Consider the following 27324-nt stretch of genomic DNA (forward strand, 5'->3'; position numbering starts at 1 on the left):
CAGTCAGTTACATACAAACACACAGTCACACAATCATTACAGTATTCAGCTATTAAGCAATACTCTTGAGATTCCCTTACTCACACATTATTATCTTCTCCACCATATACTTATTCTCACGCCGGAGGGTTACCCCAAAGAGGACCCCTCTGTCCCTTTCTGAGGGGTAAGTTAACGGCGTTGTTCATTTTGTAGGTGGAAGAACACGGATCCAGAAGAACCATTGGTGAAATAGTACAATCAAAACCCGAGGAAAGTAGATCTGCTACCAGCGAGTAGATCCACGTTTCTTCAGTTATTAACATTGAAGGTTTTATTACATCAATAATACACGTGTATGAGTTTTGAATATTTGGGGTGTAACGAAATGAGTGTAGGTTTAGTCTTTTTCTCCCTCCTACTAAATCACCACATATAAAGTAGATAGTAATTTAAATTGCTACATCATAATTATAACTTTATATAAATATTAAACATTGGTGTCGTGAGAAGGCTATTTGTTTATTTGACGGTGTATTTTATTTTAAATCCTTTCTTTTTATTTCTCTTTTAAATTATTTATGTTACTTTTTAGAACCGGCCGAATTTATGTTAACATAACCGAAACCGATCTAATTCGCATTATTTCGCCGCAGCAAAGTCTGTGTTTTACCAATCGAACAAACGTCGTTTTAAATATGTTACTATTTTGTATCGTAAGCTACACGAGTATTCTGAACATTTACTAGTGTAATTTTTAGGTTTATAGTCAGTATCGTAACGAAGCTAACCGATAACCGTCAATTTGATTATAGTGTATTTCTTTGTCCCCTTCCGTTGTTCAATAATAATAAGAATAATACCACTTTCCTTATTAATCCTTGAAAATCTTCTCAACGATGAATTGAAGCCTGTATTAATGGAAACACAATCAAATCAAATCAAAACCAAAACCCTAACACCAATAATAATACTATTAATCATCACCGGCGACGATCCTACGGCACGGCCACATCAACGGCGGAAATGGAACCACAACATCACCGGACCACCGGCGAACTGCCCGCACTCGATTGCAACCTGACTTCTCTATGCGATCATATTCAATTGGAAGGATTTAATAATGGATCGTTTTCGGATGTAATTGTTCAGGCCATGGGCGCCACGTATCATCTTCACCGTCTAATTCTCTCTCGCAGCTCCTACTTTAGGTTAATTTCAATTGTTATTATTATTATGGATATTATTCTGTTTAGTTCTAGGTTTCAATTAGCTTAGTTAGTAGTTTTGTATGCTGAATAGGTCTAGTTTCAGAAATTATGAGAATTTGCAAGTTTTGATAAAAAAATAAAATAAATAATAATAATAATAATAATAACAAATAAAATAATAAGAAAGAAAAAAGACTACTTAATAACCGGATAAAGTAATAAGTAATGTACATGAAAATGAATTTTGTTTGATTAAGTGAGTGAGCGAACATGAACAGAGGCTGTGTTTGTTCAGTTGTGTTCGTGTACGCTTGATAATGTGTTTTTTATGTTTGTTCTTTTAAAGGTTTTGACTTTCGACCTTTGTTTCACATGAAGTATTCATATAATTAGGGCTGTAAACGAACCGAACATTCGGCAAACTGTTTGGCGGGAAGTTCGTTTTTTTTGATAAATGAACGAACATGAACATGGAATGTCGTTTGATTAACTAACTGAACGGATACGAACAGAGGCTATGTTTGTATAATTGTGTATGTGAATGTTTGATAATGTGTTCGTTTATGTCTGTTAACGTTTGTTCAATCAAGGTTTTTAATATTTTTTTAATGACCTTTCTAATCTTATTACATAGTTTTAAGCAAATTTATCAACTATGAAACAAAAAAATATTTGAGTATTATGTAATTAATTAATACGTAAAGTTAACATATTTGAGTATTATGAATATGAATGTTAAAGAAAAACACCAATACAAACTTGGTAGCCAGAGCGAACCGTTGACACTGACCGTTTTCTGTTAGCCAAACATTGTATGTGTTCATTTGTGTTTGTTTGTGTTCATGAAGTGCCCATGGGCAAGTTCATTACCTTAAATTCCGTCCGGTTAGGTGTTTGTGAAAGCTTAAAGAACGAACATGAACAAGACATTGTTCAGTTCAATTCGTTTACAGCCCTACATATAATGAAGGTGGCTTCCATTGTGCTCTGTAGGAACATGCTTCATGGTCCATGGAAAGATGCAAATGCACCAGTTTTGACCTTGCATGTGGATGACAACAATGTTAACAGAGAGGCCATTGCAATAGCCTTGGCATACCTTTATGGATATTACCCTAAACTTGATGACAATAATGCGTTCCGTGTTCTTGCTGCTGCATCTTTCCTTGATCTTCAGGTATCCCTATTTGTAAACTGTTCATTGTTCCTGTGTATGATTTAATCTTGTACAACTTTCTTGCAGGATTTATGTGAAATTTGCACCGACTTCATTATATCTGAACTCTGGACTACAAACTTCCTAGAATATCAGGTTTGAGGGCAATGCTTGTCAGAATGCATTTTTATGCTATCATAAGATTCACATCTTTTTTTGTTTATATTAGAATGCATTTTTATGTTTACTATAGGTGTTTGCTGAGGGCCAAGATTATGGCGAACATGGAGAGCGTGTTAGAAAAGCTTGTTGGGGATATCTTTGTCAAAGCGGGGCCATGGAGTTGAAAGAAGTAAGAAACATATCTCTTCACCTTGCAGCCCAGTTAACGTTTACGGTCTGATTTGTGTATTATATATATTAATATTTTCTATAATACTTACTAATAGGTGCTTCCAAAACTTTCCTCACAAACATTGCACGCTTTACTGACCTCTGATGAACTATGGGTCCCTAGTGAAGAAAACAGGTAAGGGACATTATTTTCAGAAAGTAAATTGCTATCGAAACAATATTTGAGTATTTTAACATTACCTTTTTATAAAGGTTTGAATTGGCATTGTACATCCTCCTCGCAAAAGGTGCATTTAGCAAGACACAACCTTTAGAACAAGTTGGTTTTGCTAAAGCAAAAGGAAAGAGTTTGATCAGTGGAGTCAATAGTCAAACAACATCATCTGAATTAGCCCGTCTGAGTTTGAAAGACGATAAAGAAGGTCGTGACACTGCTCAAACCATCTTAGTTGAGCTTGCAGACCAGGTAGTTCATTTCCAAACACAAGTACAAGAATCCGGAACCACCAATAAGTCAAACATTAACTCAAAAAGTCAATGTAGCAGTGAACAGACTACAACCACTAGTGCAAGTGAGAATAATAACTACTCTTCGTCATATCAAGACATGCCAACTGGCGGTGACATGACGGCAATGGAAGGGCCATCTGAAGAGGATCCATGTTATCAATTGAATAATAATAACTGGCTCGTTGGGGGCCAAAGATTTGGTAATGATGACATGTCAAATGAATGGGGAAGATGTGGCATGCCTATGTCATGGGGTGGAAGAGTTGTTGGCAGAAGGGAATATAAAACTTATGCTAAAGGGATTTGTGAGTTGAATAGTGATGATTATGACACATTTGTTAATATTTTTGAAGGTGGTTCTCTTTTATATTGTAATATGAGTTTTGAGGCCCTTTTAAATGTGAGGAAGCAGTTAGAAGAATTGGGCTTCCCTTGCAAATCTGTTAATGATGCTCTTTGGCTTCAGGTTTCAAACTAACTTATCAATTCTTTGTGATAAAATTTATTGTAATTCTAAAATTTTATATGTTTTTATGACTTTATGTTATCTTGTGACTTGTAGACACTTTTGAGTCAGCGGGTGCAGGAGATTGCAGCTGACACGTGCAAATGTTGTTGTCTTGTAAGTATGGCTTGTCAATGTAGGCCACAATACGGATTTGCACGCACAGGTTATTACATGCAAGATCATGATCAAAATACTGGAGCTACAGATGTGTATGTTACTGATGCCTCTCAAGGTGAAGTAAATGGACTATTTCGCCCTGTACGCGTGCATGTGCGGGGACCTATCGATGGGCTAGCGGGTATTGGACGTGGGTCTACTTATGTACCTGCAACCGCGTGGCCTCCAACGCGTCTTGTGTTTTCTCGGGTCCCGCTTAATATGGGGAACAGAAATTGTCAGCAGTCTCCTGGCAATGATGATTCTGAAATAGAGCTGATCATAACGGGGAGCATGGTGGTGATGGGTTGACTGCTTTGGTTGGACTTAGTCAAGGCAGTAACACGGATGAAGTTGGGTGTTCGGTTGCAGGCCCGAGTAGTAGTGGTGTACCCGTGCAGATGATGGATTCGTCTGATAATGATACCGCGGTTGAATGGGAGAACGAAAGTAATTCTATTATGTTGGATATGAAGACCCCTTTAAGTCATTTTCCTCCCTTCCGCTTTTCGTAAGTAAATAATTTTTTTTCATCTAAATATATTATATATTTGTTTTAACTATGTTTGTGTTTTGTTTGTTGCATAGGGTTGAATTTCAAGAAGTTCACCGACTTAATGATGGTCAAGTTAAACACTAGAGTATTTCTATGCTGGTTCCTTGTGGAAGGTATGTTTGTTATATATGTATTTTTTGTGTAAAATATTGAGGAAGTCTTTTAGACATTTTTCTTTTTTGGTTACCAAATTGGTTGTATAGGTAAGTGTTCAGGCTTTTAATGATGAAGATCCTCAAGGACGACGAACTCTTGGTAATTTTCTATCTAGTTTAATAATTTTACTTATTTAGCTGCAGTGTTTAGTGCCCATATATATCAAACTAGTTATATAATTTAATTTCAATTTTAATTTTCAGGACTATTTCTTCACAGAAGGAAGGCAGAGATACCTGAATACCTTAGAAAGGTTGGTTATAATAAAATAATGTGTTAATCTTGAGATATCGTTAATCAACTTATGACTAAGCTAACATAAGTCTTATTGTGTGTCTTTACAGGTTCATATGTATGTGGATGCTCGTGAGAAGGTTACTGCTCGTTATCAGGTAAAGTTCACGTAAAACAATACCAAAAGGGTTCCTTTTTTTAGTGAGAACTGGGCTGGTCGAGTGGGTTGGCTAATGGGTCAAAGTGTGGTGGGTCATGTTGACCCCTAAACAATGTCAAATTAGAAGAACATTTGGCAACATAACCTATATTGTATTTTTAAGTTGTAATGACTAATGACATTTTTTTTGTAAATATTTGCAGTTAATCTGTCCTTCAAAAAGAGAGGTGATGGTGTTTGGGAACTTTAAACAACCAGGAACCTTGCTGCCAAAAGCTCCAAAAGGATGGGGTTGGCGTACCGCTTTATATTTTGATGAGCTTGGAACCCATTTACAAAATGGGGCCTTGAGAATTGCTGCTGTATTGCAACTTATATAGATTTATAGTCTTGTAGTATTATAATATGTAATCATTGATTGTTAAGAAACTGTTAAAAGTAACTTAATAATTTTTCACCGTATATGTTGGCTTGAAGAGTACATTGACTGTTGTCTGTTCGCATTGGCCTTTTAAAATCTTTTTGTTGATATCTAGGTTATCTAAACACTATTACATGCAGTTGTTCAATACAAAACAAAATCACTCTTAGTCAAACCAATCTTAAACATAGAAGTTAAGTTTTAGCCTTTTGAACTTCTATGTATTAATTTCACAATGTACAGTCAAGCTTTGAGTCATTTATGCAGCAGGGCTCGAGGTGATGGGCCCAAGCCAAACTCCAGCTCTCAGCCAAGCTCAAGCCTAGTAGAACTCGGGTTCGGCTCATTTACATTCCTAGCATAGAATAAAGTAAACACGTTTTCGCCTAGGCTCAAGTTTATTATCAGTGAGCAGAATGTCATTAAAACCAATACAACAAAAACACTTTGTAATGCCATAAAAGGAACAATAGATAACCATGCAACTCAAAATAACAAAGGGTTTTTCAAAATAACATTGCATCTGGTTTAAAGTTCAAATTAAACTAACAATCACTCTTGAGGGGTCTTCATACTTTCAAAGCTATTTATGATGTCATCATTGTGAATCTTGCATAGAACTTCACTCTCTATATAAGTGACCGAACGATCGTTTAACAACTCGTCACTAACCTTATTCTTCAGTTCTTTCTTCACAAAACTCAAACCCGAAAAAGCTCTTTCAACACTAGCAGTCGCAACCGGAAGGATCAGCACCAATTTAATAAGCAGATAGACAAGATTATACACTTCATGTTTTTTCACCTCCACAAGCTTCTTAGACAGCTCTTTAACATCTTTTAATCCATTAAATCTTTCATCTTTCCGCACGTCACTAATATAGTTGTCGAGTTGATCATTGAGATGACACAGGTCAGCACTTGAAAACTCATTAGGATATAACTCTGCAAGTCTAACCAGCTTTTGCTTATCAAAGGAACAGAAAGAATCAGCGGGGCTTAAGCTGCCCATACAAACAAGCAACTCCATAACTACCTCATCAAACCGACTGTTGAGTTCTTGAAGGTGTAGATCAATGACTGCAAAAAACACATTAACTTGATAATGATGAAGGTTCGTTTTGGTTGGTTGTTTGCGTCTATCCTTAAACCGAGGGGTACGCACGTCTTCCATATTTAAAACTTTGATGTCGTTTTTGTTGCAAAACAAAACAACCGAGCTTAAGAGAGTTTCCCATCCTTCGTCTCTTATTATTTGCAATCGCTCCTTAACCGACTTCACAAGTGACATTGCAGCAACAATATTCTCGTCTTTTCTCTGCAAAAGAATGCACAACTCATTTGTTACCCCAAACACCGTCTTCATCAGATGTGCCGAGAACACAGAGTCAAAATTCTCGATCGTGCCACGCGTATCACCCCATAAAAGATAACTCGTCCCGATTCTATCACGGTGTCGAACTGAAAACGGAGACTCATTCACAACCTCGTCAATTATGTCAAGAATCACAGGATAAAACTCAATGAAATTCATAACCAACTTATAAGGCTCCCAACAGATAGTCTCTTGATGAAAACATTTTCCGTTTTCAATTTTTAAATCGTCAAAAGCTCGTGTAACTTTTTGGAACTTAGTTTCTTTCAGCATGTCATTTTCCTTCCAAGAAACTAAAACCACATTTAATAAATCTTCAAGATGGAAAAACAACTGACTTACATGCTCATTGTTTTCTTTGCTAACCTGAGCAAGTGTTGGTTCAAGTTCATTAGCAAAACAATGAATGTAGTAAGCCGATTGTGTTTCTTTCTTGATTAACGTTCGAAGACCACTAAAGTCACCCACCAGATTACTAACTCCATTATACTCTTGCCCACGGATATTAAACGGGCTTAATGAATGCTTCTCTAGCAACGCATAAACTGCGTTTTTCAAAGATGAATCCGTTCTATCTTCCATAACATTCATAATACCAAGAAACCTCTCTATAACATCACCGGTTTTATCAACATACCTCACACACATCACGATCGGATAGTTATCTTCGTAACAGAATAAGTATCCACCAATATGGCATAATAGTCACCACCAATGTCTTTCACAATGGATTTCGTTGTTACTTCTGAACACGACCGGATCAGATCTCTTTCGATTAATGGGACTTTCTTGATTACATCATCGGTAATATTATCATCATACGCAGCCAACATCTCTAGAAGCCCAACAACATCACCTTTGTCGGTTGGTCCAGGAAACCCTTCACCTTGTGGTTCCACTCCTTCGTCTAAGAAAAACCTTATGCAAAGAAGAGGGGCGGCTAGTGGATGTCGGGACTGTTTGATACTTAAGTAAGAGATCAATGCCGTTAAACTAGTAAACTGTCTATTGAAAATGCGAGCAAACGGGCCTGCGTTTTCCAAATACTGCGAATCAGTACTGTCATCTGAATCACTCGTTGTGTCCATTTCAGTTTCTTGTGTTTGGTTGTTAAGATCATTGTTAGAGTAAGTTGAGGATGAAGCATTTTCTCTCTTTGTTTTCGTAACGAACCCGTCCAGTGTCCCCTGCTTCTGTTTCTTCTTTTTTGATGAATCGTTGTCGTTCGCGTTCATTGTCTGGTAAATATAAAGACATAAGTACAGGTTTAGAAATACATATAGTCATATAGACTACAATGGTTTTCTTACTATTTGCATAAGGGTTGATTATTCATTAAACTTCAGATTCATTTGCGTTTGGTTAATGTTATGCCACTGACACTGCATCAAGAAACTTAATAAATAAAAAACATTTTTTTTCTAAAAAAATCAAAAATTAACATCTCTCTAATTAGTATTTTCTTTTGTATAAAACATATTTAAGAATATATCATATAACGTTTTTATAAAAATTTCAAATCAAATTTGACTATTCATTGTTTGGTTCAAGATTGATGTCATACAAGGAAATAACCAAACTTGTTGATTAAACCAAATACTATTTAATCTTTTTTTTATTTAATAACATACAGATCTTAAAAATGTGTTAAAAATATGTAAACAATCTCAAAAGCATTACTAAAACAATTATTGGAAAAAAAAACTTTTTCAAAATAAGAAAAAAAAGGTAATTATAAAAAAAAATTATAATATTATAAAAAATGCTGTGAAGATTTAAACAAAATTACTATTTTTTAAAACATTTTTAAAAAAATAAATACGTTTTTTTTTAAAGTATAACAATAAATAGTAACAAAATGACAAAGAAAAAAAAACATAAAAGGTTTGAAATGTAAAGGCACAAGTGATTTTAAAGCAACAAAGGCACAGTTGGTAGGGGTTTGTGTTTATGTTTAACTAACTTAACTGTCCACATTTTCACATAAAAATCAATATGAAATATTCGATTTATTTATCCAAGTAATAACATAATAATAATAATAATAATAATAATAATAATAAAATAAATGGAGAGTGTTTGTTTATGTGTTTACCTTTTGATTTTACAGAGAGAATCGGAGAAGACGGCAAGAAATGAAATGGTGAAAATTGACTGGTCAAATAGTAAGTAAAGACAAACTTGTGACTTACTTTATTATACAATTTAAAATCAAGAGGAGTATTTTTGGGATTTTTTATTTTATCTTTTTGTAACTTTTTAATAAGTTAATAAGTTACAAAAGTGTAACTTATTAACTATTTTTGCTCACACCAAAAGAAATCCCAAACACCTTATTCTTTTTCAAAAAGTTAATAAGTTATAAGTTGATAAAAATAAGCAAATCCCAAACACCCCCTAAATATGCATAAGATATAAGTACGTATTTCCGTTCCTTAATGTGTTACGCTAGAGAGTTATGCTTTTGTGGTGACACATCGATTGTCAGGTTAGGACAGTGTTGTGTATACTTGCACGATCCAACGGGCCAGGGCAGTGTTTTGTATACCCATGCGATGCTTCGTCTACATGACAAGTTATGTAAATGTATGTTATATGACCATCAATTAGATAATTAACCATCACGCATTATGGTTATAACCATATATGACCCCACCATATCTTGAAAATAGCATGTAACAATACTTAGTATATATACTTATATCGACATGTGAATTAAGAATCGACTGATCTCTCTCTCTCTCTCTCTCTCTATGTCACACCCCGACCAAAGGCGGCGGAACATGCCGGGGTGCAACGTGATTGGACAAATACACAAGACATTATTAAAGTGACAATATTTAATCAACTTATTAATTTCATTCAATCACCAAAGTAACACATATTGTTCATACAAATAACGTCAAAACATAAGAAATAGATATTGTTCATTCTTCTAATAACCTAGCGGTATCAAAATAGAATGACGTCTTCAAACTCCAACTCAAGTAATAATCAAACCTGTAACATGCATAAAATAACATTTGTCAACACGTATGTTGGTGAGCAATTTCATAGTTTTAAGTATATATAATATGAGTGAAATCCACAAACGTATATGAGACTATAAATAAAAGCATCAATCATGGTATATAAAACATATGTAAATAAGGATCCTTTCTAATCGGTAAGAATACCGACATACTTGGATAATGAGGCCCTATTCTACTAGCACAAGGCTAAGTAGTTAGGGGAGCGTATGATCATACTTAATGAGGCTCAACAACAACATAAAAATAAACACTCGCGCACGTAAAGCATATGAGACATATAACACACAATAGAGCAAGTATTCTAGCATCATATACCCTAAAGTTTGTGGTTTGAGAAATGAGTATAATATAAATCATTTTTGTTTGAATAAGTATGCATGTTACCCCCAAAAGATAAAAGTGAAAACGGGGGATCAAATGTACTCACGTTAACTAAGTAACTTGAAAGATTGATTCGTGAATAATCGGAGATCGGGTTTAACGAGCAAGACCTAGATTAAACGGGTCTTAAGTTAGTAGGTAGTCTTGGAAGGGTTTAAAATAAAATATGACAAGTAAAGTAAATAAATGAAGTTTATGGTTTAAAAATGTAAATACTTGGGAAATTAAAGACATGTTCTAAAAAGTAAGTTTACTCGAAACCGGGTCTTGGTATTTCATTCATAATTATTACTCAACCTATGTTAAGTAACTTATGTGGGTTATAATGCACTAATGCAAGACCCTTTGGGTATATGAACACCAAAACAAGGTTTTAATCGAGTGTTCGGATTTGTTAACTTGGGTCTAGATAATTAACTAAACTCAAAGTTAACTTTCCAAAATGTTTTGAGATAACTCAATAAAATCGAAAGACTTAACCAAGTATATAGTTCTATTATGAAGAACCTTAACGTCCGTTAAGTGTGTATTTGGTATCACCGGTCCAAGCTTGTTATAAGATCAAGTTGGATACCGACACACCAAGTAAGTTGATAAAATACTTAAAATTAGTTTAAAATACATTCTTAAAGAAAAGATGAGTTTCGATGGCCAAAAACACACTTGTGTGTCTTAGGCAAGTAAACTCGGTTTAGTTCGGTTTTGGTTCGGTCCTTGACTCGGAATGATACCGAGGATGGTTGCCACATACCCAAATACCATAGAACTATCAAAATGGTTTTAGAAGTTACTAGGTTCAAATCTTTCATAAACATGTTTATTTAACTATTTTAAACAAAACTAGTAAACAAAACTATTTAAAACAAAAGCTAGTAAACAAGAGTTCGGTCTTGGTTCGGTCTTGATTCGGGTCTAATCTCGGGATGAAACCGAGACTAGTGACTTCATACCCAACACCATGGAACTCTTTAAACATGAATTAAAACTAAACTACTTACAATATAAACAAAAGCATTAAAGGGAAATAGTATAAACAAGACTAGTAAACAAGAGTTTGGTCTTGGTTCGGTCTTGATTCGGGTCTAATCTCGGGATAAAACTGAGACTAGTGACTTCATAACCAATACCATGAAACTCTTTAAACATGAATAAAAAGCTAAACTACTTACAATATGAACAAGACTAGGAAAACATTAAAGGCAAATAGTATAAACAAGAACTACAAAGAGTTCTCCATGTAGCCTTGCCTTGTAGCATATCACCTCCCGAAGAAGATGAAAGCCGAAGGAAACAAGGGGTGCATATTATATATATGTTGTGCCACAAGATATGAATTAATAAGTAACAAACAAGAATTAAAGAAGGTTATTGCTTGATTATTAAGAACCTTAGAGGTTGGAGATATGAACTTTATTTGGGAGAGAAAGAAGATGAATGAGCAAATAATAATGAAGAGGATGTGGTTGTTTATATAGGGAAGGAGTTTTCCTTGTTTTCCTTGTTTTATATCAATACTTGCATGTGTTTTTTTTTAAAAAAAAGGTTTAAATAATACAATCTAGTAACAAATCCAAAAGGTAAGAGATGATTATGAAACATAAAAATCCAACATTTTATATTAGTGAAAGATTTGGTTTACAAATCGGGTCGGGTTTTGATACAAATACAAATACAAAAAAGATCGAAAATGACGAATGTTACACTCTATATATGTGTGTGTGTGTGTGTGTGTGTGTGTACGCACACTATCATTCTCTCGCTTACATATTTGTTATATTCGTGTAATGCTCACTTCGTGTTTCTTTTGCTCCCATAGGCTTCGTAGAGAGCTCTCTTACATCGTTTAATCTCGTAAATCTTGCATCATTCTGCACATCGCGAATATAGTTATCGTGTTGATCATTTAAATGACGCAAATCAACACTTAGGATAAAATGTTGCAGTCTAAGAAGCTTTTGCTTAACAATTTTTTTTTATTATTTTTTATAATAAATAGCATATGTTTTCGTTTCATATCAAAGAATTCGAATGTTCAGTTTTTCATATATTAAATAAAAGGATCCGATTACAATAAAGAGGTAGATAAACGGGCAACAAGCTGTGCCCGCTTGTGTATTTATGATTTCATAGTAGACAATTATATAGATAGTTAGATTAGCTATCAAAGTTACATTTGTGTATTTATGGTTTTCTATATGGTTTTTACGCAACTTTTTCATTATTAAAGCCAGGGTTATTGTGATTTTCTCATGTATTCGCATTGTTTTATTATGGTTAGTAGTTGAAAGTTGTTTATGTTGAGTGTTTGTGATAACCTTGTTTGTTTGACTAAAGTAAAAAATATTTAGTGCTCAATAACATTTTCATGGTTTAATGATACTACATTATCAATGATATGTCGCTTAATCCCGGATTAAAAAATCCAAGACAAAACTAAAAAGGTTAGGAGGAAAATTGGAAATAACAGTGATTACTTTATACCCACAACACCCAGTTCCAGCGGGTCGACACCGTGTTTTGTATACTCACACTACTTCATCTACATGACAAGTTATGTGAGTGCATGTTATATGACCATCTATTAGATCCTTAGCCATCACATTCATTACAACTATGACCATATATAGCTCAGTTCTAATAATGGCACGTTTGATTGAGAAATGAAAAGAATTGACATGAATTTCACCAAATTTCTTCAGAATTTCAACATAATGACAGAAATTGGGATCTTTGACTCCCAAGTTGTTGTCGTTGCCACAACACCCCCAACGCTGTGACAGTTGTCGTTAGGACCTCCACGCTTTCCATTCCTGGTAGCCACCACCCACTACTGTCACACCACCTTGTTATAGATCGTCGCTGCAAACATTGTCGCCTCACGTCACCACTATTTATCAGTCCAGTGGCATAGTCAGAAATTTTTTCCTACAGGTTTGGAAAATTTCGAGGGACAGCCCAATTGTTGATCACTTAGATTTGGGTTTTCTACGGGTTCGCTGTTGAAATTTCTACGGGTTCGATGTCAAAATATGATGACCGTCGTTTGAGTCATGCAAAAACCTAATTAACCTAAGTAGCTAAGATAAGCAAGGTATCGTATCCACCAGGATTAGGTGGTCAATGCAAATCGTGTAAACAATTTCAATATTATGAAGTAACAAGTTTTAGTGCTGATCACACAAGCAAATAGTTTAGTTTATAATTAAGCAAACGAACAAGTAAGCAAGTTTCAATCAAATAGTAAAAGCAAATCGCACCCGGGACTTCAAGTAAGCAACTTACAGTAATCTCATGCAACCTAAAGTTTAATCATTAACGGTTAGTTATAGACTGATCAACTAGACAAAACCTTAGGCATCAATAATCGCTCTACACACGGCACTGGTTATCAAACAGTCCCTGTCAGTGTGACTCAGTTAAGGGCATTTATATGCTTTATCGTATTCAGCCTAATCAAACAACTCTATGATTAATTATTATAGCAACTGGTAGCTAATCGTTCAGATCAACGTAAACTTAAACCGATTGAACACACAGAAATACTAAACATCAATAATCATAGATTAACCATAAACAATTATACATAAACGTTCTTAGTTACATGAGAAAACCGAATCGTTACAAACTTTACATCTCGGGTGAGATTCTAAGAGTTTAGCCGCGTCTTGGCATCCTAGGATCTTCAATCTGGATTATATGGATCATACGTGGGTTCTCAGGTTGACTTGGAATGATGGAATCGCCTCAGCTAATCCCTGGAAATCGTATTCTTGATGTGTGTGAATATAGGGTCGTCATAAGATGAAATTGATATAGACCCTAACTTTCCCGCCTGCACCCCCATCGCGATACGCGATGGGGTTTTCACTGGTCCATCGCGTATCACGATGGACCCAAGTCAAACTTCATTAAACAGCCCATCCTGATACGCGATGGGTCTTCAAGCATGCCCATCGAGTATCGTGATGGGTCTTGTCACCAGCATACTTCATTAATCTTTCTCATTTTGCGTGCTGGACGTCTCGGGTCTTCATCCCGTGCCACAACATGTCCAAATTAAGTACTTTAATGCCTGTGACCTGAAATACAATAACACGTATTAAGTATCGAAGTTCCTACAATAAACGATTAAAACTAATAAATAAACGAACTAAACTATATTCACATTAACCAACCATCAAAATACACTAAAACAAAATTTTGTACGGGGCCGAACCCGTTCCCCTAAAGCTGCCTACGCCCATGTATCAGTCTTTCCAACCATCAACACCTAGGTATGTAATGTTATAATGGTCTCAATATACTTTGTATATTGAACTTGATTTCTGAATAATAAAACGAGGCAAAGGCCTTTTCAATACTAGAAAGGTCAATAAGAAAATAAAGAAATATCATATAACTAATTTTTATCCTTCGTATTACGGGGGTCGTGTTTCTTTTTCTTGTCTAATATATTTTTTTATTGTAAGAAAGTTAATAATTTACTTAGGGTTTGATGATGAAAGGGTTTCATAATTAAACGAGATGTTATAACCCGTTTAAAATCTATGGGTTTGGTAAGACCCATGACCCGCTTACTTTTTTTACTACAAAATTGTTTCTTAATATAAATAATATCTTTTTCTTAAAAAAATTGCATTAATTTTTAGTATATCCCTATTTTATATGATTTTCATATCAAATACATGTTGAAATTAATTTTTAATATAATGAGATGTTATAACCCGTTTAAGGTTATATGGGTTTGGTGAGACCTATACCCGTGACATCGAGTCAAATACATGAGAAGTTTTCATTTACAAATAAAAAAATATGGTGGCTTGAGAGAATGTAAGAAACAACCAGATATCTTTTAAAAGTTTCGTTTATATATATTTAAGATTAAGATTCTTAGTTCTATAGTTTTTCTTTTCTTTTTGTTTTTCTTTCATTTTCCTTTTTTTGCACGCAACATGTATTGTAATCTATTTATATCCTCATATGTTGTTTTACATTATTCGTTTATAATATTTATATATATTTTTAAATTTTAATTTTATTTATTGTAAGTAAGTTAATAATATACTTAGGATTTAATGATAAAAAGATTTCATAAATAAATGAGATGTTATACCGGTTTAAAAGCTATTTGGGTTTAGTGAGACCCATGACCCGGTTATTTATTTATTTTACTATAAATTGTTTCTTAATTATAATTATATCTTTTTTTTTAAATGGCTATTAATTTTTAGTTTGTCCATATTTTATTGGATTTTCATATCAAATATTTGATAAGATTAATTTTTAATATAATGAGATGTTATAACCCGTTTAAGGGCTATATGGGTTTGGTGAGACATATACCCATGAAATCGGGTCAAATGCATGAGAAGCCTTCATTTAAGAAAAAAGCAATCTAGTGACTTGAATAATTTATGGAGCTTTCGTTTATATATATTTAAGATATGACAGACATATTACTCCTAATTTAGGAGATAATATTGTTGATGATTTGACCCAATCGTCTCTATATAAAATGATCTAACGACACTACTGATTACCTTGGTTCAAGACAACTCAGAACCCTACTGATCAGTGGCGAAGCTTGGATGAAGATGTCGAGGGGGGCGGACGAAAATACGTATTAAAAAAACCGTAAACGGAGGGGGCCGGGATCAAATTTTCAGTTAACAACGGGAAAATTTACACTACGTATAAAAAATGTCGGGCGAAAACGGGTAAATTTACACTACTACGCAATAAAACAGAGGGGGTCGGGGCCACCCCTGGCCCCAACTATCCTTCGCCCCTGCTATTGATTACAAGGTTAAACAGCCTCACTGTGGAGGATCCCTCCCGAAAATCCCCGACACATAAGAAGGGCAGGCCTAGTCCAGCTACAAAACAACCATGGAAGACCCAAGGGAGAAAGAAGCCCATTAGGTCTCTACTCACCTCCACCTATAAAGAAGATGCTCTCCAGTTCCACTACTTTGTTCCTCCATCTCTCTACCCATACTCTCTCTTATGCTTTACACATTTGTATTCACAGAGAGACCACCATGATGGCGGCAATGACCGCGGTTCTGAGCCGGAATCGTCTCTCCCCGCTGACCCACATCACACTATATATATTTCCACTATATTTTTTATACATAGCGGATCTGAAACGATCTGGATAGGATGATATGTAGCTTCGTTCATTTTGAAGACTAGAGAACATCGAATAAGATATTTCTTGTATTTTTCCATGCTTCTTCACCCACAACTACAAGATCAACTTGGTAATGTCAAACAACAAACCAAATTCATATTCTAAATCCATGCACTAACAACCATCATCTTAATAGTACATACCAAAACACAAAACCAATTTTAAGTTTTCAAGACAAACAATAAAACCCTCAATATCATCCTACAGTATCATCGTGTAGTATCATCCTACAATATCATCCTACAAGCTTATTGTTACTGTTGCAGAACCACAGAAGCACAAAACCAATTTTAAGTTCTCAAGAAAAACAATAAAACCCTCAATATCATCATACAATATCATCGTGCAGTATCTTCGTGCAATATCATCCTACAAGCTGCCTGTTACTGTTGCAGAACAACGGAAGCACAAAACCAATTTTAAGTTCTCAAGACAAACAATAAAACCCTCAATATCATCCTACAGTATCATCGTGCAATATCATCCTGCAAGTTGCATGTTGCTGCTGCAGAACCACGAAAGCAAATTCAATCGAGCGTAAAACCTTTTTTTAGCTCCAAGTTCACACTACATAACCAAAATGGAAGGATTAATTATAACTAGTGATTAAAAAATATACTAATAACTACATATAATATAATAATGACTAGTTAAATTTATTATTTATTGAAGATTAACGCTACTTATATAGTTATACAATTTTCCCACCCACCTCATTTTGGTAAAAAAAAACTTTCAAAATGTAAACAAGATATACCTGCACGGTGACTCGATTTAACCTGGAAGACTAACAGTTGGCCAATCAGTGAACATTCCTCCATCATTACGTGGACGGATCGCACATTAATTATCATTCTTTTATCACAAATGGCCTCCCAATTAATATCCAAGAGCATGAGAATGGATCCAATCTTCATCTTTAAATTCTCAATCAAGAATTTGATATTTGAAACATCGGTTATGACGTGGGTTAACTCAACCCCGTCAGAGACTTGGAGCAGAAAACGGTCACTTAGTAACTCTGTTGTGACATTCGTCAATTTTGGGTCTCGAATAGTATTCGTTTTGTAATTGTTTATTATGTAAACCAACCCGTTTCGTAAACCGAAACCTTCAATATAATCAAAATGATGGATTTTATGTTACATTATTGTTTTATACTTGTCGGGTCTCAAAAACACCCTTTTCGGTCCCTAAAATGGGCTTAAAACGCTTAAAAACAACTCCGGGGGCCAAAACTGCCAATTTTGAAAGTTCGGAATTTTCTCTTTGTGACCTTAGCGCCGCGCTAAGATCAAGGGGTAGAGACCTTAGCGATGCGCTAAGGGAGGTCTTCACAGCTGCGTATTTTTGTTTGTTTATGCCTTGTTTTGATCCATTTTTATGCAAATACTTGATAAAAACACCCATCTTTGACCCAACTCCTTCCCCTATATATATACACCACTATTCTCATCCATAATTCCCTGCTACATCTCTCATTTCTCTCTCAAAACATCAAAGATTCAATGGTTGTTCATTAGTTGTTCTTGAGTGTTTGACTTCTAAAAGTCAAATTGAGTTTAATCTTTCATTTTAATTTGTTTATCTAACCTTATTAATACTTGTTTATGTGGTACAACATATATATAATACACACCCCTTGTTACTTCTCCGACTACGGTTGGTTAAGTTTCGGACCTCGAAAGGCAAGGCTTTATGAAGGACTTCGTGTTCTTAATACATATACACTCGCATAACTTGCTTGCACATATTATTTATGTTCAACTTCTGTTCATTTTAGTTTGTTAGTCACATTTACAAGTCATGGGTATGTGGAGACCATCTATGAACTCATTGTGAGATGAAACCGAACCAAACCGAACTTTTGATAAAAAGACTTGTTGTTGACTTTTTAGTTGTAGAACTTAAATATTTCCATTTGTACATTATTATACAAGATCTATGATATATGGGTATGTGGAATCCATCTATGAACTTGTTGTGAGATGGAAACCGAACCGATCCGATTTTTACTCGCTTAAGACACACATGTGTGTTTTTAGCTATCAAAACTTGTATATTTCTTTAAAAATAGTTTACAAAATGATTTTAATTATTTTCTTAAGTACTTGGAAATGTTGGATCCAACTTGATCTCATAACAAAGTTTGGACCGACAAAACCGAACACTCGCTTAACGTACGTTATTAGTTCTAAAACAATAGATCTACATACTTGGTTAAGTCTTATAAATTTTTATTGAGTTATCTCATAACATTCATTATTTTGGAAAGTTGACTTTTGGTTTGACCAATTATCAAGACCCGAACCAACAACCCGAACACTCGTTAAAGACCCGTTTTAGTATCTATAGCCCAATGGAACTTGCATTTTAGCATTTTTCTCACCTTATTACTTTATATTGGTTAAGTAAATATTAAGGTTAGATACTTTAACCCGGTTTTAAGCAAACTTACATTTTTAAAGGGTTATTATTATAAATTCTTAAATAGTTACATTTTAAACTTTGAACTTTAATTGTTTACTTTTTGCAACAATTATTTTATTTAAAGATCTTCAAGACAACCTTTCTAAATCCAAGATTTTCTTTTATTTAGGCTTCATACGTTAAACCCATCGTTCCGACAAATCTTCAAATTACCAACTTTTCAAGTTTATTACTTGAACGTGAGTATTTTCATACCCCGTTTTCTATCTTTTATTTTGGGGGTGACATTTCATCTTATCTAAACTAAATGTTTTATACTTGGGTCTTAAACCACAAACGATTTGGTGTTCTATGATTATATGCCTATGTGTTTATCGCTTTTGGTTGGTTGATCTATAAATCCTAGACTACTTGGCATCCCCTTGTAGCAAGGCGTCGTTAACGTAATGCAATTAACAATAACTATTAAATCCTAGACTATTTGGCATCCACTCATGGCTAGGTGTCGCTAACGTAAATCTATTAGTGATTTTATCCAAATTAATGCTTTTATTTATTGTTTCGTATACTAGTTTTGTGGCTTTTCTTATTATATACATATTGCTCAAACTTATGAATTGCTCACCACCTTTGTGTTGACAAACTTTATTTTATGAAATGTTACATGTTTACATCTTGGTTGATTATGGATGCTTGAAGAAAACGTCACAAATACCTTTAGGATATTAGCAAAAATGAAAATATATTATTTGCTATGTTTTGTTGTATTTGTCTTATGAATATTCGTTATGTGACATTTTCTATGTTGTAAAATGAAATGAGGTTATTAAATATTGTCACTTTAAATAGTGTCATGTGCTTATGGGCAATCGTTACACCTCGGCATGTCTCGCCGCCTTTGGTCGGGGTGTGACATCTGTGTTTAAGGTTTGGGTGGCGTCATACTGTATGTCTCTAATTTGGACCACCTGTTGCATGTCGGTGGTGCCAGAGAGAAACTGGGTAATGCACGGGATCAATCTCAGTGACGACATTCAGAAGAAATGAATTGAATTCAATTTGGAGGGAAAATTAGCGGTGGATTACGGTGGTGGAGGGGATGGAAGAGAAAGGATGTACAGTGGCGTGGGTGGGTGAGTAGGTGGGTGGCGTACGGTGGTATGTGGTGGTGATTCAGTGTGATTTTCTTGGTTTGGTTTGGTTTGGTTTGGTTTGTTAGAATAGACGAAGAGTTAGTTAGTGTGGGTTAGTTGATCTTAATATATACGCTTTCTCCTCACTCCTTAGTTAAAAAATGAATTAAACTAGGTAACCGTAATACGCCCAATAAGTAAACAAACATTATTACTATTATTATTTTTATTTTTATTATTATTATTAAATAAAAACATTCAGAGAGAAACTGGGTAATGCACGGGATCAATCTCAGTGACGACATTCAGAAGAAATGAATTGAATTCAATTTGGAGGGAAAATTAGCGGTGGATTACGGTGGTGGAGGGGATGGAAGAGAAAGGATGTACAGTGGCGTGGGTGGGTGAGTAGGTGGGTGGCGTACGGTGGTATGTGGTGGTGATTCAGTGTGATTTTCTTGGTTTGGTTTGGTTTGGTTTGGTTTGTTAGAATAGACGAAGAGTTAGTTAGTGTGGGTTAGTTGATCTTAATATATACGCTTTCTCCTCACTCCTTAGTTAAAAAATGAATTAAACTAGGTAACCGTAATACGCCCAATAAGTAAACAAACATTATTACTATTATTATTTTTATTTTTATTATTATTATTAAATAAAAACTTTGGTACCGCAACTGGCTTATTGGTGGTTTATTGGGTCACTTGGTGGCATGTATTGGTCGTTGAGTTTTGTTTTTTATTTATTTTTATTTTTAGTTAAATAACCATAATAAACGTAACAGAAACCGATCAAACGTCAAAAATTTTTTGTCTTAGTTCTGGTACCATAGCAAACCTGAAAGAAACCGACCAAGTTCGCGCAGACTCGCGGCCTTATTTAAAGCCTATGACCGACAACACTTGGTTTTTACCAATGCGCAAGTTTACCGACCGACCCCCCCCCCCCCCACCCCCTCAAAAAAAATAATGATAAATAAATAAATAATAATAATAATAATAATAATAATAATAATAATAATAAAATTTGGTTGTTGGTCCACCTTAATTTTTAGATTTTTCATTTTTTAGTTCTAGTATCGTAACGTACATAATCTAAACCGACCAAATTCGTGGCAAGTTACCTCCTCAATTAGAGCTATAAGCGAACCGGACGTCCGATCGTCCGTTCGGCAAGAAGTTCGTTTGTGTTTGTCCGTTTAATAAATGAACCGGACATGGACAAAAAAATTCCGTTCGGTAAGCCTAATGGACGAACACGGACAAAGGCCATGTCCATTCAATAGTGTCCGTGAACGTCCGCTCGATTACGTCCGGTAATATCCATCCGGTAACGTCCGTATAGATAGGTTTGTGTATGTTCGTTCGTCGTTAAAGAGCAGTTTATATATTTTAATTTTTTTATATGTTGTCTTTAAAAATGTTAAATTGACGTAATATTTTTGTTAATTATAGTACATTTACGAACGTAACCGATACCGACCGTATATACGTCAAATTGCCACTGCACACTCGGGTTTTACGGACCTAATACAAATTTTTTTAAATATGTTAATTTATTTTAATAATACGTTACACAAGTGTAGCTACTTTTTTGGGGTCTTTTATTTTGATTATTTTAATTTGACGAATTTGTTTTCGGGTTTAGCTACGGTATCGTAACAGATGTAGCTAATACTGACTGAACTCGCGTTGACTCATTGCAACAACGCCTAGTTTTACCGACCAAAATCTCCGCGCATGCATGCGGAAAAATCAGTGTCGTTACCGTTACGCCATTTGTAATATGTTAACTTTATTTGCATTAACTTATATCAGCGGCGCTACTGTTTCTTGAGTTGACAGGTTGATTTTTTTTAATTTATTGTCAGTATCTTTACGAACATAACCCATACCGACCAAACCCACATCATACCATTGCCGCACGCGACGGGTACATAAAAATAACATATTTAAAATGATTTGTAGTCAGTTGGTAAAACTTGCATTGTGTGGCTATGAGTCGAGGCAAATCGGACGGTATTAGGTTACGGCATTAAAACTAGACCAAAAATAAAATTCATCAACGCCCAAACACAAATTTGAATATCTAAAAAACACGCAGGTTTTGTGGTTCATCGTGAGGTTGGTCCGCTTAAGGTTTCGTTTCTAGTGTTTTGAGGATCTTTTACAGAGGTGATTGGTTCGTCTTGTTCATGATGGAAGCAATTAGGGGAGAGAGGAAGCTAATACACGTGAGGTTCCACCGATTGGAGGTAGTGGGAGGAATGTGGAGGGAGTGATGGCACCTGCCATCGAAAAGTTTCGAAGGAGACGAGTGCTTCAGGGATTTGGTCTAAACTCGAGAGTTTTCACATGGCAAAAAGCACGTTTGAGATTGAGTTTGAAAAATGCTTATTGGTTTTTTCCAAAAGTCATTTAGAAAAGCCAGGATTTTGGGCTTTTGGAAAAATATTTTTTAACCATTATAAAAGTTAAAGATTAGAATGAAACTTAAACAGAAATATCAAAACCCAAAAGTTATAAAAATAAAAAAATTAAAAAAAATATAAAACTATTTTATGAGCTAAATTAGCAATTTATATTTGAGACATTTTACTAATTTTCATTAAGAGCCATCTCTATATCCATTTCTTTAAATTCATTAAAAAAAACACAACATTTTTCTCTTCTACACTTACAACCACTTTTAAAAGACATTTAAAAATTATCAAAAGTTTACTCATTAACAAAAGTTTCTATATCTCATCCAATCCTAACCACTTAAAACTAACTACTCTACATAATATAGGAAACCAACACACAATAATATGGAGAACTTGTTAGAAATGCTCCAATAAAATATATATTGAAATGCTTAACTATTAAATATCAATCTTATAAAATCATTCCTAAGGTTTGATTACAATTGTCATTTTCATCCAAACAAGTATACTGTTAAAGGGCTAAGATACCCATGACTTAACATTAAAAGACTAATGGAGTCAGTGAAACGAACAAAAATGGCAAGATTTAAAAACCTCAAGGGTCCATTTGCAAAACAAAATATTTTGTTTTAAAGTTACGTAACTGACCAAACATAAGGGGCGAAAATGAAACTTTACTCTTTAATCTGTTTTCAATAAGAATGAAATGTTCACACCAAATTAATCTATTCAAATTTAATAATGAACACACTGAAACAAAACATATATGATTACAAACATGAATGAATGTGCATCAATGTCTTTATTCACTTTGTTGTTCTATCAATGCGCGCAATGCTGACTCGACATCTTCGAGTGGTTGACCGACATATAGCTTAAGTTGACCTTTCTTCACTACAACTACCTTCATTTTCTGTGATTTAACATCCTGTTCTACCTCCTAAAAGAGATTAAAAAATGTTCTAATGTCACAATCTTCGTGATCAGTTTCAAACACACATTTATATAAGTTAACAATTGATGCCATAAAGATTGTATTTTGATACTCACATTTGTTAATAACGGTGTGATATTCGTGCTGAAATCTTGTAGATCTTCAAAGACGGATTCCAGAAGATAAGCTAGGTTTGTGGCATCAGAACGATCTTCAAAAGCAACAACGTGCTGTAATCCAGAAGCGCTCTTTATACTAAATAGTCCTTCTTCACCATCATTACGACGTTGCATGCCAACAGCCTGATAAAAACAACCCACAAATCAATTCAGCAGGAACAATATTGTATAATATTTTAAAACTTTAACGCTCGCAATTGTTCAAAATCTAAGTGTGGGAAAGTTAACGCTTTACGTGTTAAATGCATACCATAACAACAGGCAGACTAGTCCACCAAAAGTTATTTTGTGTTCTGGCAATTCTTTTAATCCCGCCTTTCTTGCCCTTTAAACTACCATTCTTGTTATCTTGTTTGGCAGTTATTGCAGCATCACTGCTTTCTTTACCGAAGCCTCGAGGCTTTTTAGTCTCCAGGTTGCTTGACTTTGCTGGCTTCTCGATTTTACTTGTTTGATTATCATATTTTTGCTCCTTTGAAGTACCTATGTATTAATAATTAACAAAAAAAATATAACAATTGCAACTCAAAGAAGTCTAAAAGTTTTAACACCTGACATGATCGAAATATGAATATTTCATACTTGTTACATATACGGTTAATTACACCAGCATGTAACTTACTTTCGCCTTTTGTCAGCGCGCGTAAAAAACATATCTTTTCAACATTGTAATTTGTATGTACTATGTAACAAACTTTCAATTTTATTCCACTAACTTTCCATAGCATGCATTTGATGATGCGCCACACATTTTACATGCTATTGAACATGCATACAATGGTAAACAATTAAAGTATGTTACATAAAATCGACAAGAAGGTGAAACCAAGTGACAGTTGGTGTAACTAACCCTTACAAAACAATAAGCAAGATATTATACTAACAAAGTAACAATCATAAATGCCACAAATAACTGTACATAGATTATATAACATACCTACTATCGATTCGGTTTTAGTTTCTCTAGCTTCTTGCTCTTTAACTTCATCCTTATTCAGCGTACTATCACGAACACCATTTACCGCAGTCCCATTAGCAACATTAACATCTTTCATTCCACCAAATCCCTTTGGCTTATCTCCCGAATCAAGCGATGGACTTTTAAACTTATACTTCTTTTTAAACATCAACAAATCCTCATCAACATCATTCCCAACACCATCTTCGTTTCTCGAAACCTTAGCTCCAGGTTTCTGATACTCGCCCTCTAAACTTTTCCTCAACTTATTTAACCGATCATCTATCTCCTTCTTCTTCACGGTTTGATCAACCGACTCATACTCACCATCCTCGTCTTCTTCTTCAACCAACCCTTTCCTCTTCCCCTCCACCCGTTCCTGCTCCCGAGCCCGCCTCGCATTTCTTGAATCTCAATTATCCTATTATCGATTTCCAACCCGTCACCCGATTTCATTTCTATAAAATCTTGATTAGAATCTTGATTCTGACTCAACAATAAATTCGGTTTCGTTTCGATCAAGTTCTCATCTTTATCGTCTAAATCTTGTGACCCGAATATCATAACAGCACACACAGTCTGAAAAACAAAAGCCCCAACCAAATACAGCCCAATTTTAGTAACCGACTTAGTCGAAAAACTACCGTAAACGCCATCGACAAACCCGGGGCTTTCGGAGACCGAAAAGCGGTCCGATTCAACAGGCTGCAGGGTTTCTTGGATGGGTATTGTGTTGGGTTTGAGTTGAATTTGTGGGTCAGGATAAGGTTTGTTTTCTAGGGTTTTAAGAATCTTTTTACGGAGGTGATTGGTGCGTCTTGTTCGTGATGGGAATGATGACGAAAGAGAGGAAGCTGAGATGTGGTTGGCGGTGGTTGGTGGTGGTGGGAGGATGACGGCGGCGGTGGTACCCGCCATTGTGAGTTTGAATTTGGTTTACAGGGAATAAGGTTGTTGCTTGTGAGTTGTGTTTGTGTTTGTGTTTGTGTTTGTGTTTGTGTTTTGTCTGATGAATTGATGATAAATCATTTTGTTGTGTAATTGTGTTGGTAATAAGTTGTATTATTTAAATGGGTTAATAGAAGATATAATCTTAGACTATTTGTTATGATTTAGCGTTTAAGTCATATCAAATTTGTAAAGACTAGAGACGTTAAATGCTATTTCATTATGGACACGAATGGAGCGTGAGTGTGCTAAATCATAAATGGCTCAAAGACAAAATACATAAGACGTTAACCTATTACACACAGTCTTATATAACAAATCTGGAATGTTTTTTATAACAAATCTGGAATGTTTTTTTAGGTGTAATTGGGAGTATTTAATGGCATTAATCAATGGTGTGGAATTCTCTCACTTGCTCTATACAAATAATCCCAACTATAATATGAAATTTGGTGTCTATTTTCAAAATAATACTAGGATCTTTCTATTTTTTATGAATTAAGAGTTATTTTTATTAAATCAACCACTGGGGTTCAACAGGGGACCCTTTTGGGCCTCTTCTTTTTGCCTTAGCTTTGCACCCACTTGTTCACCAAATCAGAGATCGGTGCAAGCTTCTCTTTCATGCTTGGTACTTGGATGATGGCACGATTATCGGGGATACTAGAGAGGTAGCCAAAGCATTAGATATTATCAGGTCTGAGGGACCTCGTTTGGGTCTTGAATTAAACGTTAAGAAAACAGAGTTATTTTGGCCAACATGCAATGGGGTGAAGGCACAGGAGGGGTTGTTATCTTGCGGGATTGGAAGGCCGGTGCTTGGCGTGAAACTCCTTGGTGGTGCTGTAAGCCAGGACGCGGGGTTTATCAGCAGTTTGGCTATGAAAAGGGCATCTAGCGCTGTGGAACTGATGAGCTGTCTCCCAAGACTTCGGGATCCTCAATGCGAGTTTCTTTTGCTTCGCTCATGTATGGGAGTCGCCAAGCTTTTGTTCGGTTTGAGAACGTGCCAACTTATGTATGTGGGGGAAGCTGTTTCTATATTTGACAATGGTCTTCGAAGGGCGATTGAGGACATCGTGGTTTGTGGAGGTCCGTTCTTTGGGGATCTCCAATGGAGGTTGGCATCACTTCCGACCCGTTATGGGGGGTTGGGTCTCTGTTCGGCCGAGGATGTATCTACATATGCTTTTGTGGCTTCGAAAGCACAGTCGTGGTGTTTGCAAGACCATATTCTTCGGGGTTGTGATATTTATGGGTTGGACTCTGATTATGGGTGTGCGATGGATCGTTTACGTACTTCACTTCCAGATTTTGATCTTAGCGGGTTCTCTAATAAGGACACCCCCCCCCCTAAAGCCCAACATGTTGTGGCGGGTGCCTTATTTAGTGGAATCGTCAAGAGTTTAGAAGTGAAGTTTGATCTATCCCCTCGCCAAAAGGCGGTGTTTGAATGCCTTCGGGCTCCTCGGGCTCAGGATTTTCTAACGGCCATCCCCATTGAAGGATTAGGCCAACGTATGTCGGGTTTGGAGTATCGGGCTATCCTTAAGTACCGGTTAATGATCTCTATGTTCTCGACGGATGAACCTTGCCCAATTTGCCGCAAGGTCTGTTTGGATTCTTTGGGTGACCATGCGGTGCATTGCAAAGAATTGTCTGGCTTTAAATACAGACATGATCTGGTTAGGGATGTTATGTGTGATGTTCTTAAACGGGCAGGGATTTCTGCTAAAAAGGAGGCCCCTGTTAACTTTCTCACGGATCCTCTTGAAGGGAGGTCTACTTTACGACCAGCTGATATTCTTGTGTTCGGGTGGGCAGGGGGGAAACACGCCTGTGTGGATCTTACAGGAGTGTCTCTTCTTGTTGGGCTCAGGGACCGTGAGTTTGTTGTGGGTCAGGCTGCGTTGAAGGCTGAATCGGGCAAAGTTGTTAA

The 27324-nt window shown here is 35.4% G+C and overlaps 2 protein-coding genes and 1 pseudogene across 3 annotated transcripts; 1 reads left to right on the plus strand and 2 right to left on the minus strand.

The window, feature by feature from the left end:
* Window positions 1–878: 878 nt before the first annotated feature.
* Window positions 879–5451, plus strand: LOC143571339 (uncharacterized; annotated as a pseudogene). Its single transcript, XR_013142078.1, has 12 exons — window positions 879–1190; window positions 2184–2367; window positions 2434–2502; window positions 2600–2698; window positions 2796–2875; window positions 2953–3676; window positions 3773–4385; window positions 4463–4543; window positions 4634–4685; window positions 4790–4839; window positions 4931–4978; window positions 5184–5451. The product of XR_013142078.1 is annotated as an uncharacterized LOC143571339 (transcript).
* A 502-nt stretch (window positions 5452–5953) lies between these two features.
* LOC143571347 (uncharacterized) lies at window positions 5954–7423 on the minus strand. The gene has a single exon (XM_077056792.1). The coding sequence runs from the start codon at window positions 7421–7423 to the stop codon at window positions 5954–5956; it is 1470 nt and encodes a 489-aa protein (XP_076912907.1).
* Window positions 7424–23028: 15605 nt separating this feature from the next.
* On the minus strand, window positions 23029–25424 carry LOC143571330 (uncharacterized). The gene is made up of 4 exons (XM_077056784.1): window positions 24417–25424; window positions 23730–23962; window positions 23417–23602; window positions 23029–23306 (listed from the first exon to the last, which is right to left on the minus strand). Exons 1-4 carry the CDS (start codon window positions 24604–24606, stop codon window positions 23169–23171), a joined length of 747 nt encoding a protein of 248 aa, XP_076912899.1. The 5' UTR covers window positions 24607–25424; the 3' UTR covers window positions 23029–23168.
* Window positions 25425–27324: the final 1900 nt, after the last annotated feature.

The sequence above is a fragment of the Bidens hawaiensis genome, unplaced genomic scaffold, assembly GCF_021521415.1.
Source record: "Bidens hawaiensis isolate Kalapana, Puna unplaced genomic scaffold, B.hawaiensis_p1.1 tig00025353_1, whole genome shotgun sequence".
NCBI lineage: Eukaryota > Viridiplantae > Streptophyta > Magnoliopsida > Asterales > Asteraceae > Bidens > Bidens hawaiensis.

Bases quoted from the DNA above. Each gene is read 5' to 3' on its own strand.
- LOC143571347 (XM_077056792.1), bottom strand. From the start codon at position 7,423: ATGTGTGTGAGGTATGTTGATAAAACCGGTGATGTTATAGAGAGGTTT.
- LOC143571330 (XM_077056784.1), bottom strand. From the start codon at position 24,606: ATGTTTAAAAAGAAGTATAAGTTTAAAAGTCCATCGCTTGATTCGGGA. The intron at 23,963-24,416 runs GTATGTTATATA...ATTAATACATAG, and splicing joins TAAAACCGAATCGATAGTAG to GTACTTCAAAGGAGCAAAAA. The intron at 23,307-23,416 runs GTGAGTATCAAA...AATCTCTTTTAG, and splicing joins TCACACCGTTATTAACAAAT to GAGGTAGAACAGGATGTTAA.